Genomic DNA, 18,510 nt, shown 5'->3' with positions numbered 1-18,510 from the left:
GGTGGCCTATTAATATTAAACTCTAATGATTTATGAATTTCTTAAAGTTCTTGGCCCGGTAATGAAAAATACGAATATTTGAATGCTAAATTTCTTATTGGCAATATCGCTTTTTTCCAAATACGCATTAATCAACTTAAATTCAGTCTTTGATTGTGTTTGATGTAAAACTTAAAATATAACTAAAGCTCTGAAAAAATGTTCGCCATGATGGAATACGCCGGTTATGCTTGTTTTGCCAGATCGCCCGGTCGTCGCCCGGTCACGTGACCGGCGTACGCCAGTAGCCGCTTTTCAGAACGAATCGAGCAGGGGTATTGTAAAATGAACGACGAGGATGGTCAGTCTTGGACATTGTGGTTTAGTGCCTGCATGTATCATACAATGTAATATGTGTCAGTATAATTTAAAACATCAAATTCGATATGAATATCAAGGCAACCGAACTCTATATCTCACCACTAATCTCCTGTAGGCAGTTTCCGTGTCGGTCTGTCTCAACAAAATGATCAGGTTTGCCTCTGTCCGTGACTTGCACGTGAATTTGAATGTGCGCAATATTAATGCGCCATGGACTTATTAACATGCCGGTCCACTCCATATTTGGGCAAAGGACAAAATATAGTATTCCCATACTTGCACTTTATAAGTATTGCAACGGGTAAAATGTAAATGCACACTACTTACTTAGACTCTGCGTCCTCACTTACATAACAATCGTCCTCGTGTCGTGATATTTTGAGATTGTGATTCGGTTGGGCCTATATTTAGCGGTGTGTGACAGAAGCGAGACATACAGTACAAAGCACTACCCCTTCCCACTTTCCCAATCATTGTAAAGAATCAAAGATTTATTTTTAAAATATTTAAAGCAGAGACGAATTTATTGTGAGTGTCTAAGTGACTAACACTTGAGTCAGAATTCATTTCAATTAGTTGAATTTCAACATACGACTGCTCCTACTTTGTATAACATTTTGAAGTCCTATACATATATGTGAGTGTCTGAGTGACTAACAGAATTCAATTCAATCACAGGGATCTGAGAATTTGTTAAAGATTATATAATCATGGACCCACCAGAGTGCCCTTAGACCATTTTAGGAATTTTTAGAGGTCTACATAAAAAAAACGATAAAAAATACACTCTACATACTACATGTACATACGAGAATGGTGGCAAGCTCTTAGACTCAAAATTTCTAACCCGCCTACATTTAGCAGATATAAAAACACATTTCTAGCACATCTTCATAAAAACGCGGTTACTACCGTTAGAAAGAGCGATAATTTTCCTCTTAAAATCATCCTGCACATCTACTGTATACAAAGTGCAGTCATTAAGACGAATAAGCCCCAAAATGACAAACATTTCTCTAGATTCTTGAAAATCATCTAATTAAAGATATGCATGAGCGAGGCCTCCGCTGCAATCTCCACAGTTGTACACAGTAGTAACGGCGAAATCCATAACGTCCCATTTTTATAGCCGTCAAAAAAATCACTTTCATAAAAAATAGCTAGTCTAATAAGAATATTTAAAAGCAGAAATTTTTGTTAGATTTTTTTTATATCATGATGTTACGAAATCCGATTGGGCTTATTTTGGTAGAAGAAAAAAAATCGCGTTTTTAAGCGAAACTTTTGGCGTTATTACGTGAAACTTTCGCGTTATTAGGCGAAACTTTCATACAATTGATAAAGTGTCATAAGCAGCAACGCTAACGTTTAAATAAAATTCATTGTACATCAATGGATTTGTTAGGAAGTATAGATACTCAAGGGTTATATTAGCAACAGTATAGATAAAAGCAAAGAAAAAAATTGCTTCTTATAAATTGTGTGTAAAATGGTAATCAGAACCTATTCTAAAATGAACATGGGAATTATGTGGATGCACGTGAGTACGGGAGTATATTGTAGCTTTAAAACGACTGTAAAGCGGTATCTAAATCAATTGGAATTAACAAGATGGAAACAGTTTTCAGATTTAAACGATGTTTCAAAATTTATTGTGAGTGAGCTTCAGCATTCCGGACAAAATGATGTAAAATAACGATTCTCTAAATAAAAAAAATAAAACACAAAGTAAAAAAAAAAAGGTAATAGAATCAACGTGCGGTTTGATCCAACTCGTTTGATCGGCCATCTCCATTAATGGGGTAAGAACGACAACTCTATGACGAAATACGGAACTCTCCTATCTATTACAAATAAGGTAAACAAACGCACGCGTGTGAAGTTGCACATGCTGACATAGCGGTGTATGTTACCAGCTGACCACGGTTTGTGAAATAAGCATCTAAACAAAAGGTATCATTATATTTATTGTGTATAAATACAGTCTCAATTTTATAGCAACCCATGCATGTAACGTTATAGATTGCAAGATACATGTACTTATCATGCAACCCCTTATCCTATTCGCGTGTAAACGTTTACATAGAGACAACCAGATTATATTATAATAGGTAGACATATCACAGGCATATTGATAAGTTACGTTTTTTTCCGAATTCAATGAGATTATATAAAATGAATTGTATACACAATTATAATTCCTCTTTAAGCCAGGGGCCAGTAATGGGTTTATTTAAAGGGCAGTGACAGAGCTCCACCCCTCCCCTACCCCTTTATTTATTGAGCTTGCGATGCAGTGACCAATAGTGTTGCCACCCCATTGTTTATGGGACACTTTAGCTAGATACACTAAACTTTAATTTGATGAGGCTTACTTTCAAAGCATACAAAGCAATGCTGGAGAAAGAGTAAATCAAGCACAACCAAGGACATCAGCATTGTAAAAGATAATATATGTATCTTTTTTCCCCGTTTCCCCATATTGTGACAACTGCAATGCTTTGAAATCATATCAAACATTTACCAATTATACACACATATCCCATGCAATGCACTTTTATGTGTCAATAATTTGAAGCTATGATTCTCAAACTTCTTGCTAGCATAATTAGAATTTCAAATTTTACTCATTAGGTTGCTTAGAGGAATTATTTGTGTGCATGCAAATGCCCTTACCAATTTGCAACATATTGCAATTCAATAATAAGAATAAGACTTTATACATGTATATCATGTGAATCATTTTACTATACAATACTATTTGACCAAATATATACCTCCGAAATACCGAATTGTCTTATCTAAATTTCGTCTATCTGCTCATAATTTGGCCATCGAAACAGGCAGATATACCAATACTGCTAGAGAACAAAGATTGTGCCCTGGTTGCAATTTAGATGTGGAAGACGAATATCATTTTATTTTAATATGTATTAATTATCATGATTTAAGAAAGAAATATGTAAAACCTTTTTATTGGCGTAAACCATCTATGTACAAGTTGATACAATTATTATGTTGCGAAAATATAAGTGATATACGTAAATTAGCAAAATTTATATTTGAGGCCATGAAAATACGATCCCGCCTCCAATAATTTCAGTACAGTTATTTTAATGTTGTATACTTAACCTGTAATTTATGTAGCCTTTATATAATACACATTTTGATTTCAATGTATAGTACATTTGTAACTTGTCTATGATATTGTACTAATTACTATGTGATTGTATATATATGTATATGTGCGTATTTTGCACAATTCCAATAAGCTGTAAACTTAAGGAAAAAATAAAGAATTGAATATCTCATCTCACTGACTGATAAGATAAAGAGTTCCTGGAATTCCTGTTTTAGAGGACACATGGCTGACAGAGTGAAATGGACAGCGATAGTGCTAACGTGTGCCAACAGACAATGGGTCAGCACCTTACAGACAGGTAAGAAAACAATAGGCAGGTAACAAAACACACAGGTGACACTAAAGGCTAATTACTTGGTCTTTTATATTTCAGGCAGGTAACAGACAGGAAATTTGGGTAAATAACAAAAGGGTGTGACAGAAAACTTAAAGTAATTATGGTAGGCAACTTGTACATGTGTAGGTAACTTAGACAGGTGACTTAGGCAGGTATGTAACACAGACAGATATCAATGACAGGTGACTCAGTTAGCTAACTAAGGTATACACAGGTGACTCGGGTAGCTTACTAAGGGAGGTTACTCGATCAGAAGTAACTTAGATAGTTTATTCAGACAGGTAACTTAAATAGGTAATTCAGACAGATCTTGGGTAGCTTACTAAGGGAGGTAACTCAATCGGACACTAAAAAAAAATCCAGGCATATACTAACATAGACAGCTAGATAACACATGCAGACAGGGAACTCAGACACAAAATAAAGATGTGTCAGGTGTCGACTGATATTCTGCACTTACATGTATATTCATTATTGGTAATCAGTGAAATTGATAAATTGTGTCTAATTACTTTTCTATCAATCATTTTCAGAGCTAGAGATTCGTCAAGCAAAGGGACAAATTGATAAAGATGTCCTATTACTTACGGTTGAAGACCCAAAGTCGAGTGTGGGTAGTGGGGGCGCCACCATCAACGCCCTCCTTACAGTTACCGAGTACCTGTCTGCACAAAAGGGATATTCTGTAAGTGTGGAAGGTCAAGGTCAACCTCCAAAGTTATTTTGAAAGTTGGCGGAAGAGAGGTTGGGATAGGGGGCTATCCATTTATTGTCTTGTCTTAATCACCCCTTGATGTACCTTTCACTTGAACAAGTTTGTGCCAGGGGCTTTCTTTGGTAAGCTGTTCAGTCACATACCCCGGTACCAAACCAAATCACAATGACCTTTGTTTTGACCTTTGACCTGGCACATCAATGAATGAAAAATGTATGGAAATTATCTTATTAGCTGAACATGTTATTTAATGAGTTCAACAGGTAAGGTTTCATGTTTCATGCACCAAAATTAAGTATTTTAATCTCTGATATGCATCTTGCATTTTCATTCTTTAGTCATGGATAGATTGTGCTATTAGTAAAAAAGTTTCAACCTTGACCTAAAAGATATTTGGCCTCATCAAGTTGGCTACACTTCTACAAGTGAAGACTGTTTTTGCAGAAGTGTTTGAATTCTTTTTCAGCCCAGATTAGTTCATGCATAGTTTTGACCACAAAAGTTGGAGTAAACTTTTATGAAATTGGATATTGTAACACTTTGAGAAATTCCAATTGATTCTCCTTGAGATAAATTATTCATTCTTTTTCAGATAATAAATCCTGACGTTCTACAAGAAGCCAAGGTCCTCATCCTTCACTGTGTAAGTTTTCTGTATTTGCATATTATAGAGTTATCTGCCCTTGTGGGTAGGTATTGATTGTTACATCAAGGGCCCATTTAACATTTTTCAGAGAAAACAACATCATTTTTGCCATCAAAGTAATGATGTCACAATCAATACCTACCTGGAAGGGAGATAACTCTGTAACATAGACAGAATATTGATAACCTGTATGTTACAGAGAACTTAAACATTTTTTCAATCAAAAATGAAATGTGTTGTTTCCTTTTTGTTGGCTCCAAATTTCATCAACCCTGACACAAAAGTGGACAGACTATAATTATCATAAATTTGTTGAAAACAATACCAGATTTAATAAATATTAGAATAACATACAACACATATTCAAAACAAACATAAATATTTACATAACTATATATACCAATGAGTTCCATGTATTTACTACAGGGCCGTAATTATCCTTATGAGCCATGCGGGAGAGCATTCATTACCTTACCTGCTTCCCTCACCTCACCTGAGTATGATGGCATGACATGTCAGCTAGACCTGCTGCTAAAAAACCTCACAGAAAAAGTAAGTTGTTCTCTGGTGTTGTTTTGTAATATGCAGAAAATAATATGAACTTTGAGGTATGGTCCATAGCCAATGTACAATGTGCATGCACTATGGTTAGGTCTGTGACCTTGACCTCAAGGTCAAATGTCATATTAGAGCAGACCTTACTGTATAACTTGTCGCTCAGGCCATAACTTTTGAAAAGTTTAAGATATGTTCATGAAACTTTGAGGACACATGCATGCCTTATTCTTATGTCATCTTTACATCTGGATAGTTACAACTATGGAAATGGAACTTTTAGATATTGGCAGATACACAATAATAAGATATGTTTTTGTTCACAAAGTCAGAGCTGAATTGAAATGTATACTACACGATGTAATTTTTAGCTCACCTGGTCCGAAGGACCAAGGTGAGCTTATGCCATACCGTGGCGTCCGGCGTCCGTCGTCCGTCGTCCGTCGTCCGTCGTCCGTCCGTCCGTCCGTCCGTCAACAATCGACTTCTTCTCCATAACCGCTGGTCGGATTTCAACAAAATTTGGCTGGTAGCATCCTTATGGGCTACTAACTGAAAATTGTACAAATGATGGGGCTGACCCCCCAGGGGCCTGAGGGGCGGGGCCAAAAGGGGTCAATTTGGCTATTTCCATATAAACGACTTCTTCTCTGAAACCAAGCATGGGATAGCACCCATAATGCAATAGTAGCATCCTTATAGGGTGGGGATTCAAAATTGTACAAATGATGGGGCTGACCCTCCGAGGGCCTGAGGGGCGGGGTCAAATGGGGTCCATTTGGCTATTTCCATATAAACGACTTCTTCTCTGAAACCAAGCAGGATAGCACCCATAATGCAATGGTAGCATCCTTATAGGGTGGGGATTCAAAATTGTACAAATGATGGGGCTGACCCCCCGGGGGCCTGAGGGGCGGGCCAAAAGGGGTCAATTTGGCTATTTCCATATAAACGACTTCTTCTCTGAAACCAAGCATGGGATAGCACCCATAATGCAATAGTAGCATCCTTATAGGGTGGGGATTCAAAATTGTACAAATGATGGGGCTGACCCCCCGAGGGCCTGAGGGGCGGGGTCAAATGGGGTCCATTTGGCTATTTCCATATAAACGACTTCTTCTCTGAAACCAAGCATGGGATAGCACCCATAATGCAATGGTAGCATCCTTATAGGGTGGGGATTCAAAATTGTACAAATGATGGGGCTGACCCCCCGGGGGCCTGAGGGGCGGGGTCAAAAGGGGTCAATTTGGCCATTTCCATATAAACGACTTCTTCTCTGAAACCAAGCATGGGATAGCACCCATAATGCAATGGTAGCATCCTTATAGGGTGGGGATTCAAAATTGTACAAATGATGGGGCTGACCCCCGGGGGCCTGAGGGGCGGGGTCAAATGGGGTCAATTTGGCTATTTCCATATAAACGACTTCTTCTCTGAAACTAAGCATGAGATAGCACTCATAATGCAATGGTAGTATCTTTATAGGTTGGGGATTCAAAATTGTACAAATGATGTGGCTGACCCCCGGGGGACCTGAGGGGTGGGGTCAAAATGGGCCAATTTGGCTATTTCCATATAAACGACTTCTTCTCTGAAACTAAGCATGGTATAGCACCCATAATGCAATGGTAGCATCTTTATAGGGTGGGGATTCAAAATTGTGCAAATGATGGGGCTGACCCCCAGGGGGCCTGAGGGGCGGGGTCGAAAGTGGCCAATTTGGCTATTTCCATATAAACGACTTCTTCTCTGAAACTAAGCACGGTATAGCACCCATAATACAATGGTAGTATCCTTATAGTGTGGGAATTCAAAATTGTGCAAATGATAGGGCTGACCCCCCGGGGGCCTGAGGGGCGGGGTCAAAAGTGGTCAATTTCCATATAAATGACTTTTTCTCTGCAACTTAACATGGGATTACGCTCATAATGCAATGGTTACATCCTTATAGGGTTTGGATTCAAAATTTTGCAAATGATGGGGCTGACCCCCCGGGGGTCTGAAGGGTGGGGTCAAAAGGGGTTAATTTAGCTATTTCCATATAAACGACTTCTTCTCTGCAACTAAGAATGGAAGAGCACTTATAATGCAATGGTAGCATCCTTATAGGGTTGGGATTTGAAATTGTACAAATGATAGGGCTGACCCCCTGGGCCTTAGACGGCAATAGATGCGAGGTCAAAAGGTCAATTAGGCTACTATTTTCATATAAATTACTTTGTCTCTGAACCTATGTATTGGATAGCATATTTGTATGGTATCAATAGCATCATTGTATGGTTGTGATTCAAAATTAAACTTTGGGAGTCAATTTTGCTTATTTTTCTAATTGTCTGAGTCTTGTGATAATTACTAACAAAAAACCAGGTGAGCGATACAGGCCCTCTGGGCCTCTTGTTACAGCTTGCTGTTAATTATATTTGTGTTTTCAATCTGTTACAGCTGGCTGTTAGGTATTTTTGTGTTTTTGATCTCTTACAGGAGGCTGTTAAGTATAGTTGTGTTTTTTATATGTTACAACTGGCTGTTATGTATATATGTGTTTTTTGATCGGTTACAGCAGGCTGTTAAGTATATTTGTGTTTTTTGATCGGTTACAGCAGGCTGTTAATTATATTTGTGTTTTCAATCTGTTACAGCTGGCTGTTAGGTATTTTTGTGTTTTTGATCTCTTACAGGAGGCTGTTAAGTATAGTTGTGTTTTTTATATGTTACAACTGGCTGTTATGTATATATGTGTTTTTTGATCGGTTACAGCAGGCTGTTAATTATATTTGTGTGTTCAATCTGTTACAGTTGGCTGTTAATTATATCTCTGTTTTTTATATGTTACAGCTGGCTGTTAATTATATTTGTGTTTTCGTGCTATTACAACTGGCTGTAAATTATATTTGTGTTTTCGATCTGTTACAGCTGGCTGTTAAGTCCCCACCAGGAATATGGGTTAGCAGTACTGATATGATACTATCCATTCCAGAAAATGCAGGTAGATAAAGAAAGCCACAAACTTTTAAAGACATTAGAGCTATTGAAAGCTTACTACAATCAATTTCCCACACACAGAAGTATGATCAATACATCACTACCCATGCAATTACTTTTGAGTGAAAATTTAGGATAAGAACAAAATTACATATAGAGTGTAACTTGTTTATTTGGCTGGTATAGCCAGGTTTCTAGGTGATAAAAGTTTTAATTACTATAGATTAGGAAATAAAATGCCATACAATTACATCAGGTGACACAGGAATCCCGATCACACAAGGGCCAGATTTGACAAGCTTTACTGTAGTCCCTATTAGTCTCCTTTTTGTTGTTTGCCCAATAAAATCTGCAGATAAGGTGATGGAACTTTTTTACCTTTCAGCCATTCCATGGAATAACTCTGACGTATGTGTTATCACCGTCCCCAGTACCCCAAAATACTGCCGTAACCACGGTGTCTATAAAATCAACTCCGAGGTAAGATAGTAATTTTAGCTCCTCTAACATATTGTACATTAATAGAATACACTAAGCCAACCTATTTATGTATTTAGTTAGATTTTGTATATTTCACAGGCAGTCAGAAATCGTGAATAATCCTTGCAAAAATGTTGTTAGGCATGAACATGTGAGTTTAAGTGCCCTTGAAAATACAGTAGCACAGCTGATTTTGACCATTAGATTTTCCTTTATACTGGTTGCTACATTTTACTGAATAATGTTTGAAAGCGATGATTGGGACAGGGTGTATAGAGTTTTTGTTTGACAGAGTTATCTGTCCTTATGTGCAGATACTAAAAGTTACATCATTAGTTCACATGGATGTATGCACAAATTTCTTAAAAAAATTTATCATAACCTCAAACACAAATGTCATGGCAATTTTATGATTATCTTCTTATATAATTATTAATTGTAATATATTAACATGTAAAGGTAAATATTTAAAAAGATATTTGTATTTCTTAACATGATTACTAATCACACAGAGGTTGATGAAAATAAATTTAATTTTTTTTTTACAGTATTTATGACAGTATCAGATTGAGAGATATTTCATGGTTACCTGTTTGGCCTAATAGTACTATGGAGTGTAACTGTTACAGTAAATCTTATGTATGTTTACAGGGATATGTGACCGACATTCTGTACCAGAAGGACCTTGGAGGACTAGAGAGCTGTGAGAGACCAGATGGAACTGTTCCTGTGGTAAATAGCTATGATCTGCTAATAGTAGTGTTCATATATTATAATGTCAATCCTTACAATGGTATACAGTGGACCCGCGATAATCCGGACGCCGATAGTCCGGAAAACTCACAATCCGGAAGGAAATGTCAGGGAACGGATTTCCGTAACGTTATTTATACTCACTAGTCCGGAAATTCGTATTCCGAATCCGGAACTCCATTTTGGGAACGGAACGTAATTTTCGTTAATAAATTCCCGCAATAATCCGGACAATTTGTTGTTGCCACGTGCCGAGAAAATCCAAGGCCATCTCAGTCATGTGTACAATACACACTATCATTTGACACTGAGTGTGTTGTCATAACGACGGCTGCCAGGTCATAGCCACGGGCGTTTACCTGAACACCTTTCACACGGGTACATGCAGTCATGTAACGGTTCATTGGTTTTCTATAGGAGATCAAACTTCAGTGTTGTAATTGAGATACGCAATATATATTTTTAGCCACACGCTTTTTAAACATGAAGTTTGAGCTTGGGTACGGGTACGTATGCTGTAGATACCTTACTTGTTTCGCATGCAGAATATACAGTATCGATATGAGTATCAGATACAATAAAGTGAGATAATACTTACAAAATTAATAAGAATTTTAAATGTATGTAAATCTATTCGAATTCATCGTCTGTGGTATAAGATATAAAGGTTACGGCGCCCGGCACATGCCATAAAGATGTGTGACATTGTGCACGAAGTTAGACGTGAACGGGCGCGTGGTTGTTACACACGTCTGTAAGTCAGAAAGCAAAGACTTGTAGAGATTGTCATTAAAAACACACATTATACAAAATAACAATTATATGAGTTCCTAAAGTGTTCACAACTATTTGTTATCATTTTTTTTTTTTTGATGCCAAGAACGTAGATGATATTGATCTTTGGTTACTTAGGCAATTTGCCGTACGACAGATCAAGAGTTGGATACGTAGCTATATGCATACTTAGTATACAATTAACTATTGCTTTAGGTTTCGTATTTTGAAAAAGAAATACGTTTATTTATTATTCTTAACGTAATGATATATAAATACCTATAAAACATAACAAACGAAGTATTGATTATAATACATGTATATTATATAAAAGCCTGTCATCGATTACAAGGCCAAGGGGAGTAACTCGTACGTGACAATTTAATTGACTAAGAGCACGGAATTCGGCAGTCCGGAAAACTCGTAATCCGGACGGTTTAGACTGGGAACGAAGGTGTCCGGATTATCGAGGGTCCACTGTATTAGTGTCTGTATGATCATGGTAAAACATCTTCCTATGGTAAGTGATTGAAGTAAAATGAGTTTCTAGCACATGATATGAGTTTGGGCTAGTAACTTATTTTATACAATATTATTGGTTATTTCTAGGGTAAAGAATTTGTGATTTTTATTTGAAATATCAAATTTGAACAATTTTAAAACAGTTGAATTATTTGGTTAAGAGAATATAAAGCTTTTTGTCTCAACTTTTATGACCATGTCAGTGTCATGCAACCAAGAAAAGACCAAATGTTCCCCAGAAATTATAAAGACCTTTTGATATTGAGTGATTCTAATGGATATTGTATGATTCCATTAATGTTTTACAGGTATGTTCTGTCATTTACCTGAGCCATGCCGTGGCCGAAGCCCTCCTGTCTTTCCATGTAAAGCCCCCACTGGATGCCTGTACATACATGGGAGTGGACAGTGGGCAGCCTCCTATACAGGTATGTTTCAATTCTTTTATTACCTTAGGCCATTTGGCCTATCGGCTACAAACAAGCATATACATTTACACAATAACACAAATTCTAAAGATTACATTTGACAAAATACTAACGCGGTGCATATTTTGCAAAAAAGTAGTCATATGAATTAAATACATGCAATGTAAACAGAATAACCAATATATGATACTTTGAATTAGATATTGCACCTAGAGTTACAATATGGAGCTATATGTACTAAAATTACACCTGTACAAATGACAAAAAAGGAGCATGCGGACGAACGGACTGTTTGAAGGACACGAAAATATCAGATAGAGAGAAGCACTTAGAAGACAAAAACATTTCAGTAATAATGTAATTACACAATTCTAAGTTTATGGGCTTCTACTATAAATCTTCCCAACAAATTCAATTCTTTCTGACTCTTTGAGTTTAATAATTCGATAACTTTATGAACTGATGGCTTGTGCCAATAATATTTCTTTATATATTTCATCCTAATATCAGAATAAAAGTGACAGACAAGAAGAAGATGTATGGTATACATACTTTGTTGTACTTTCTATGATAAAAGGAATGACCTTGATCTACTTCAGTTAAATGACCAAAAGGTACACTGTATGATGCAATTAGCATCAATGGATGAAGGAGATTAGAATCTAACTTGTATGTTGTAGCTGTCCCTCTTCTTTGATGTCATGTTACCGATGTCCAGTGATGTCAATGAGAAGGAATTTGTGTCTGGAGGTCGAAGTGGGGTTAAGGGTCAAGCCAATGACGCAGTGTCAGACAACATGAAGACCATGAGGTCCGCCAGAAAAATTCTGTGGCAGACTTTACACAAATTCAAAATCTGGGCATGTAGGTGCTTTCTTTTATCATTCATTATTTGTTCAATATAAAGTCTAATATTGGACATAAAGGATATACTTGTAAAGGGCAAATGAGTTTATTCAGATAAATGACCTTGACATTTATTCAAAACCACTTTTGATTTGTCAAATGTCATCTTCTGAATTTATAAACCAAAATTTTCGGATACTTAATACTGGGTTTGTTGACACAGAGACAACCAAATTCTATAAATGAATGACTTTGACTTTATATGCTATATTCACACAGGACAAAATATTTATCTCTTAAATTTTCTTTGTACAGGTATGGTGGAGAAAGGAGAGTTCACATATCTTGTAAGCTGTCCTTTAGACCATGAAGCCATTTTGCTTGATTGTCCCTACAAATCTAACTTCCACCAATCAGAAATCACTTGGCAGACAGTCAACCATTCCCTGGTACAGGTATGTATAGGGACATTATAAAGTTCTATAAGTGACTAGTACAGCAGGATTTTACCTATATTTGTATGGAGTTTCTGTGTGTGAAGCATAGAATGTGTACTCCTCTGAAACACCTGGTTCTCTTATTCTCTACTTTTTCATTTGTTTCTTTACTAAGAATCAGTTTTTGTTTTATACATTGTATTTTCCCTTTGTTGATAAATATCAATTTTAGATTATTTAAAGAGGATAGATGAACAGAGGTGGTTGCTAAGACAGGTTTGTACATATTATATTTGTCCAATATATGTTTATGTTATAGGACAAGAGTAAAGTGGAGGACGATGTTGTAGTCCAATAAATGTTTATGTTATAGGACAAAAGGAAAGTGGAGGATGATTTTGTAGTCCAATAAATGTTTATAGGACAAGAGTAAAGTGGAGGACAATGTTGTAGTCCAATAAATGTTTATGTTATAGGACAAAAGTAAAGTGGAGGACGATGTTGTAGTCCAATAAATGTTTATAGGACAAGAGTAAAGTGGAGGACAATGTTGTAGTCCAATAAATGTTTATAGGACAAGAGTAAAGTGGAGGACAATGTTGGAGTCCAATAAATGTTTATGTTATAGGACAAAAGTAAAGTGGAGGACGATGTTGTAGTCCAATAAATGTTTATAGGACAAGAGTAAAGTGGAGGACAATGTTGTAGTCCAATAAATGTTTATGTTATAGGACAAAAGTAAAGTGGAGGACGATGTTGTAGTCCAATAAATGTTTATTTTATAGGACAAAAGGAAAGTGGAGGACGATGTTGTAGTCCAATAAATGTTTATAGGACAAGAGTAAAGTGGAGGACAATGTTGTAGTCCAATAAATGTTTATAGGACAAGAGTAAAGTGGAGGACGATGTTGTAGTCCAATAAATGTTTATAGGACAAGAGTAAAGTGGAGGACAATGTTGTAGTCCAATAAATGTTTATAGGACAAGAGTAAAGTGGAGGACGATGTTGTAGTCCAATAAATGTTTATGTTATAGGACAAGAGTAAAGTGGAGGACGATGTTGTAGTCCAATAAATGTTTATAGGACAAGAGTAAAGTGGAGGACGATGTTGTAGTCCAATAAATGTTTATGTTATAGGACAAGAGTAAAGTGGAGGACAATGTTGTAGTCCAATAAATGTTTATAGGACAAGAGTAAAGTGGAGGACAATGTTGTAGTCCAATAAATGTTTATGTTATAGGACAAAAGTAAAGTGGAGGACGATGTTGTAGTCCAATAAATGTTTATAGGACAAGAGTAAAGTGGAGGACGATGTTGTAGTCCAATAAATGTTTATAGGACAAGTGTAAAGTGGAGGACAATGTTGTAGTCCAATAAATGTTTATAGGACAAGAGTAAAGTGGAGGACAATGGTGTAGTCCAATAAATGTTTATTTTATAGGACAAGAGTAAAGTGGAGGACAATGGTGTAGTCCAATAAATGTTTATGTTATAGGACAAGAGTAAAGTGGAGGACGATGCCATCCTCATTAACAGCGTGCTCAGTGATAAAGTGGTGGTCAGTTCTAAGTCCATCATCACGGACTGCCAGCTTAGTGGACGTATGGACATAGGACGTGGCTGTCTGATAACAGGACTGTGTGTTGATGCCCAGATCAAGGTCAGTCTAGTGATGCAAGTTTCATACAAAGACATGAACATACGGTTTAGCTATAGGAATTTTCTTCAGTATATTTTATTGTAATACAATGTAGTGTGATATTTTGGGTCATGAATAAGGTTAAACTAACCTGGACACATAACTTAACTGAACTCTATGTGTGATATGGTAGTTGACTTGAATATTATACAATGTAGTGCCTGATACATAAAGAAAGTTTAAAGATTAATGCAATTGGCAGTGGCGTAGCTACCATTGACGCAAAAACGCAACTGCGTGCACATCAATCAATTCTCTAAAAAAATAGATAAATTTTCAAAATCAGAACCACACGTAGAAACCGAGACTAAAATTTTAAATTTGTAATCCGGCTCGCTTTTTAGCTCACCTGGTCCGAATCCCGAGGTGAGCTTATGGGATACCGCAGCGTCCGGCGTCCGTCGTCCGTCGTCCGTCGTCCGTCAACAATCGACTTCTTCTCCATAACCGCTGGTCTGATTTTAACAAAATTTGACTGGTAGCATCCTTATGGGCTACTAACTGAAAATTGTACAAATGATGGGGCTGATCCCCCGGGGGCCTGAGGGGCGGGGCCAAAAGGCTATTTCCATATAAACGACTTCTTCTCTGAAACCAAGCATGGGATAACACCCATAATGCAATGGTAGCATCCTTATAGGGTGGGGATTCAAAATTGTACAAATGATGGGGCTGACCCCCGGAGGCCTGAGGGGTGGGGTCAAATGGGGTGAATTTGGCTATTTCCATAAAAACGACTTCTTCTCTGAAACTAAGCTAGAGATAGCACTCATAATGCAATGGTAGTATCGTTATAGGGTGGGGATTCAAAATTGTACAAATGATGAGGCTGACCCCCGGGGGGCCTGAGGGGCGGGGTCAAAAGGGGTCAATTTGGCTATTTCCATATAAACGTCTTCTTCTCTGAAACCAAGCATGGTATAGCACCCATAATGCAATGGTAGCATCCTTATAGGGTGGGGATTCAAAATTGTACAAATGATAGGGCTGACCTCCCGGGGGCCTGAGGGGCGGGGTCAAAAGGGGCCAATTTGGCTATTTCCATATAAACGACTTCTTCTCTGAAACTAAGCATGGTATAGCACCCATAATGCAATGGTAGCATCCTTATAGGGTGGGGATTCAAAATTGTGCAAATGATGGGGCTGACCCCCCAGGGGCCTGAGGGGCGGGGTCAAAAGGGGCCAATTTGGCTATTTCCATATAAACGACTTCTTCTCTGAAACTAAGCATGGTATAGCACCCATAATACAATGGTAGCATCCTTATAGTGTGGGGATTCAAAATTGTGCAAATGATAGGGCTGACCCCCCAGGGGCCTGAGGGGCGGGGTTAAAAGGGGTCAATTTGGCTATTTCCATATAAATGACTTCTTCTCTGCAACTAAGCATGGTATAGCACCCATAATGCAATGGTAGCATCCTTATAGGGTGGGGATTCCAAATTGTGCAAATGATAGGGCTGACCCCCGGGGGCCTGAGGGGTGGGGTCAAAAGTGGTCAATTTCCATATAAATGACTTTTTCTCTACAGCTTAACATGGGATTACGCTCATAATGCAATGGTTACATCCTTATAGGGTTTGGATTCAAAATTTTGCAAATGATGGGGCTGACCCCCCGGGGGCCTGAAGGGTGGGGTCAAAAGGGGCTAATTTAGCTACATGTATTTCCATATAAACGACTTCTTCTCTGCAACTAAGAATGGAAGAGCACTTATAATGCAATGGTAGCATCCTTATAGGGTTGGGATTTGAAATTGTACAAATGATAGGGCTGACCCCCAGGGCCTTAGACGGCAATAGATGCGAGGTCAAAAAGGTCAATTAGGCTACTACTTTCATATAAATTACTTTGTCTCTGAACCTATGTATTGGATAGCATATTTGTATGGTATCAATAGCATCATTGTATGGTTGTGATTCAAAATTAAACTTTGGGAGTCAATTTTGCTTATTTTTCTAATTGTCAGAGTCTTGTGATAATTACTAACAAAAAACCAGGTGAGCGATACAGGCCCTCTGGGTCTCTTGTTATTTTTAGGTTTACTTTTTTTCGGAAAATTATATTTCCGTTCCGTTTCCACGCTCTATTACATATCCACCCCAACATGCCAATAGATGTCGATATCGTCATTGACAATTTCGATTTGCAAAAAAAAAGGAGGATGTTGTTACACTGAACTTTGGTGTGTGACTATAGTCTTTGTCGCTATCACAATAAAATTGTGTGCAAATCAAGAATACATTTATACATTCAGTTTTCATTTGGTCCTATACGTTTTCATGTGTACAAATGATCCAATGGAGTATCACCACTTACATGTACTTTAACTGTCTGTTAAAACTCTGTTTTCTTACAAAATAATTAAAATTGCTCTACCATTATTCGCATTGTAGTGGAAAATCACCAAAGACACAGCTGCGTTTGGCAAAATTAGAATGTAAACATAAAATTGCATACAAATATGGCGACATTTACAATTAGAATTTCTAAATATAGGTAATTTTCAATCTGCAATATGAATTAATCCGTTTTCAGTGGGTTTTTTTTTTTTTTTTTTTTAATTACCACGCTAAAACTCTTTAAAATCATAAAAAAAGCTTCGTAAAACTTATCTCAGCCATTCTAAATCGGTTTTTTCCTGTGGAGACCCCCCAAAACACAAAAATTCTCACGTCGTCGGCGATATTTATTAGAATTTCTAAATATAAGTAATTTTCAATCTGCAATATGAATTAATCCATTTCAGTGTTATTTATTTTTTTTTTTTTTTAATTACCACGCTAAAACTCTTTAAAATCATAAAAAAAACTTCGTAAAACTCATCTCAGCCATTCTAAATCGTATTTTTTTTCCCGGGGCGTGAATCCTCCGGACCCCCCAAACAACGATATATGTTCTCGCGCCTTCGGCGCTCGGACTCCACTTTGCGTGCACATTAATTTCCTGCTAGCGACGCCAATGATTGGTATACATTACCCTGTTTTTTAACTAATAATTTGTCACTATTCACATAGAAATATTAATTTTGAAAAACTAATTAATTTGTGTTCATATAACATAGATATTTATCTTTTCCTAATAGAAGTGTACAGTTAAATGTCAGGGTGACCTTTTGTTGAATGAAAACCTGCTTCCAGCCACAATGATTTAAGACATTTCAGTAGGTTCATCCTTTACCCGTTTTGTCTTATAGTTAACATTAGCCTCTTTACGGGTAAATTTTGCTTCAATATATCTATAAAGTCTGTATCCTCACAAATAGACCTGTGATTACGTTATACAGATATTGATATACATGTACATTGTATATATAAATCTTGCCCCAGTAACAGCTATATCTGCTGTTATTACCAAAACTGAGAATGCTAATTCGGGTTTGTTTTTCTGCCTATTCATTTGTTACGATACAATGCAAATACTACTGCGAATGAGGATTAATTTTTTATTTATATTTGGTAACAGAGGTTAATGCTTGTTAAAGGCTTCATCCTAATTGCTGCACACAATTCTGGTGAACATTATTTAGCAGAGTTATTGCCCCTCTTTTTTGCATTTTTGCAACAGAATGTCATTAAATGTGAGCTGATTATTTTCAAGCCAAGAAAAAGTCCTTCCGTCCATTAACAATTCTTCTTACCGCTATTTCTCAGAAAGTGCTGAAGGGATCTTTCTAAAATTTTATATGTAGGTTCCCCTAGGGCCTTCGTTGCACATTTTGCAATTTGAGACCGATTGATCAACAAGATGACCACCAGGCAGCTATCTTGGATTTTGATAGTTAAAGTTTGTTACGCTATTTCTAAGAAAGTGCTGAAGAGATAGTTAT

The 18,510-nt window shown here is 37.0% G+C and overlaps 1 protein-coding gene across 3 annotated transcripts in view; it reads left to right on the top strand.

Moving 5' to 3' along the window:
- The window catches only part of LOC138315727 (L-fucose kinase-like), a 63,409-nt gene that overhangs the window by 23,227 nt on the left and 21,672 nt on the right, over positions 1 to 18,510 (top strand). Inside the window, exons 1-12 of one of the 3 annotated variants that reach the window (XM_069256967.1) lie at positions 1,741 to 2,313; positions 3,718 to 3,800; positions 4,373 to 4,524; positions 5,147 to 5,197; positions 5,627 to 5,752; positions 8,672 to 8,744; positions 9,126 to 9,220; positions 9,872 to 9,952; positions 11,578 to 11,697; positions 12,378 to 12,561; positions 12,859 to 12,998; positions 14,477 to 14,641. In XM_069256967.1, the coding sequence (XP_069113068.1) occupies positions 3,725 to 3,800; positions 4,373 to 4,524; positions 5,147 to 5,197; positions 5,627 to 5,752; positions 8,672 to 8,744; positions 9,126 to 9,220; positions 9,872 to 9,952; positions 11,578 to 11,697; positions 12,378 to 12,561; positions 12,859 to 12,998; positions 14,477 to 14,641 (1,263 nt within the window). In that variant the 5' untranslated portion in view covers positions 1,741 to 2,313; positions 3,718 to 3,724. Of the gene's footprint in view, positions 1 to 1,740; positions 2,314 to 3,717; positions 3,801 to 4,372; positions 4,525 to 5,146; positions 5,198 to 5,626; positions 5,753 to 8,671; positions 8,745 to 9,125; positions 9,221 to 9,871; positions 9,953 to 11,577; positions 11,698 to 12,377; positions 12,562 to 12,858; positions 12,999 to 14,476; positions 14,642 to 18,510 lie in introns of those variants that run through there. The other 2 variants (XM_069256969.1, XM_069256968.1) reach the window with 2 other exon arrangements.

The sequence above is a fragment of the Argopecten irradians genome, chromosome 2 (assembly GCF_041381155.1).
Source record: "Argopecten irradians isolate NY chromosome 2, Ai_NY, whole genome shotgun sequence".
In the NCBI taxonomy this organism is placed as follows: domain Eukaryota; kingdom Metazoa; phylum Mollusca; class Bivalvia; order Pectinida; family Pectinidae; genus Argopecten; species Argopecten irradians.
The sequence above is the reverse complement of the archived record's forward strand: the minus strand, read 5'-3'. Positions and strand labels throughout refer to the sequence as shown.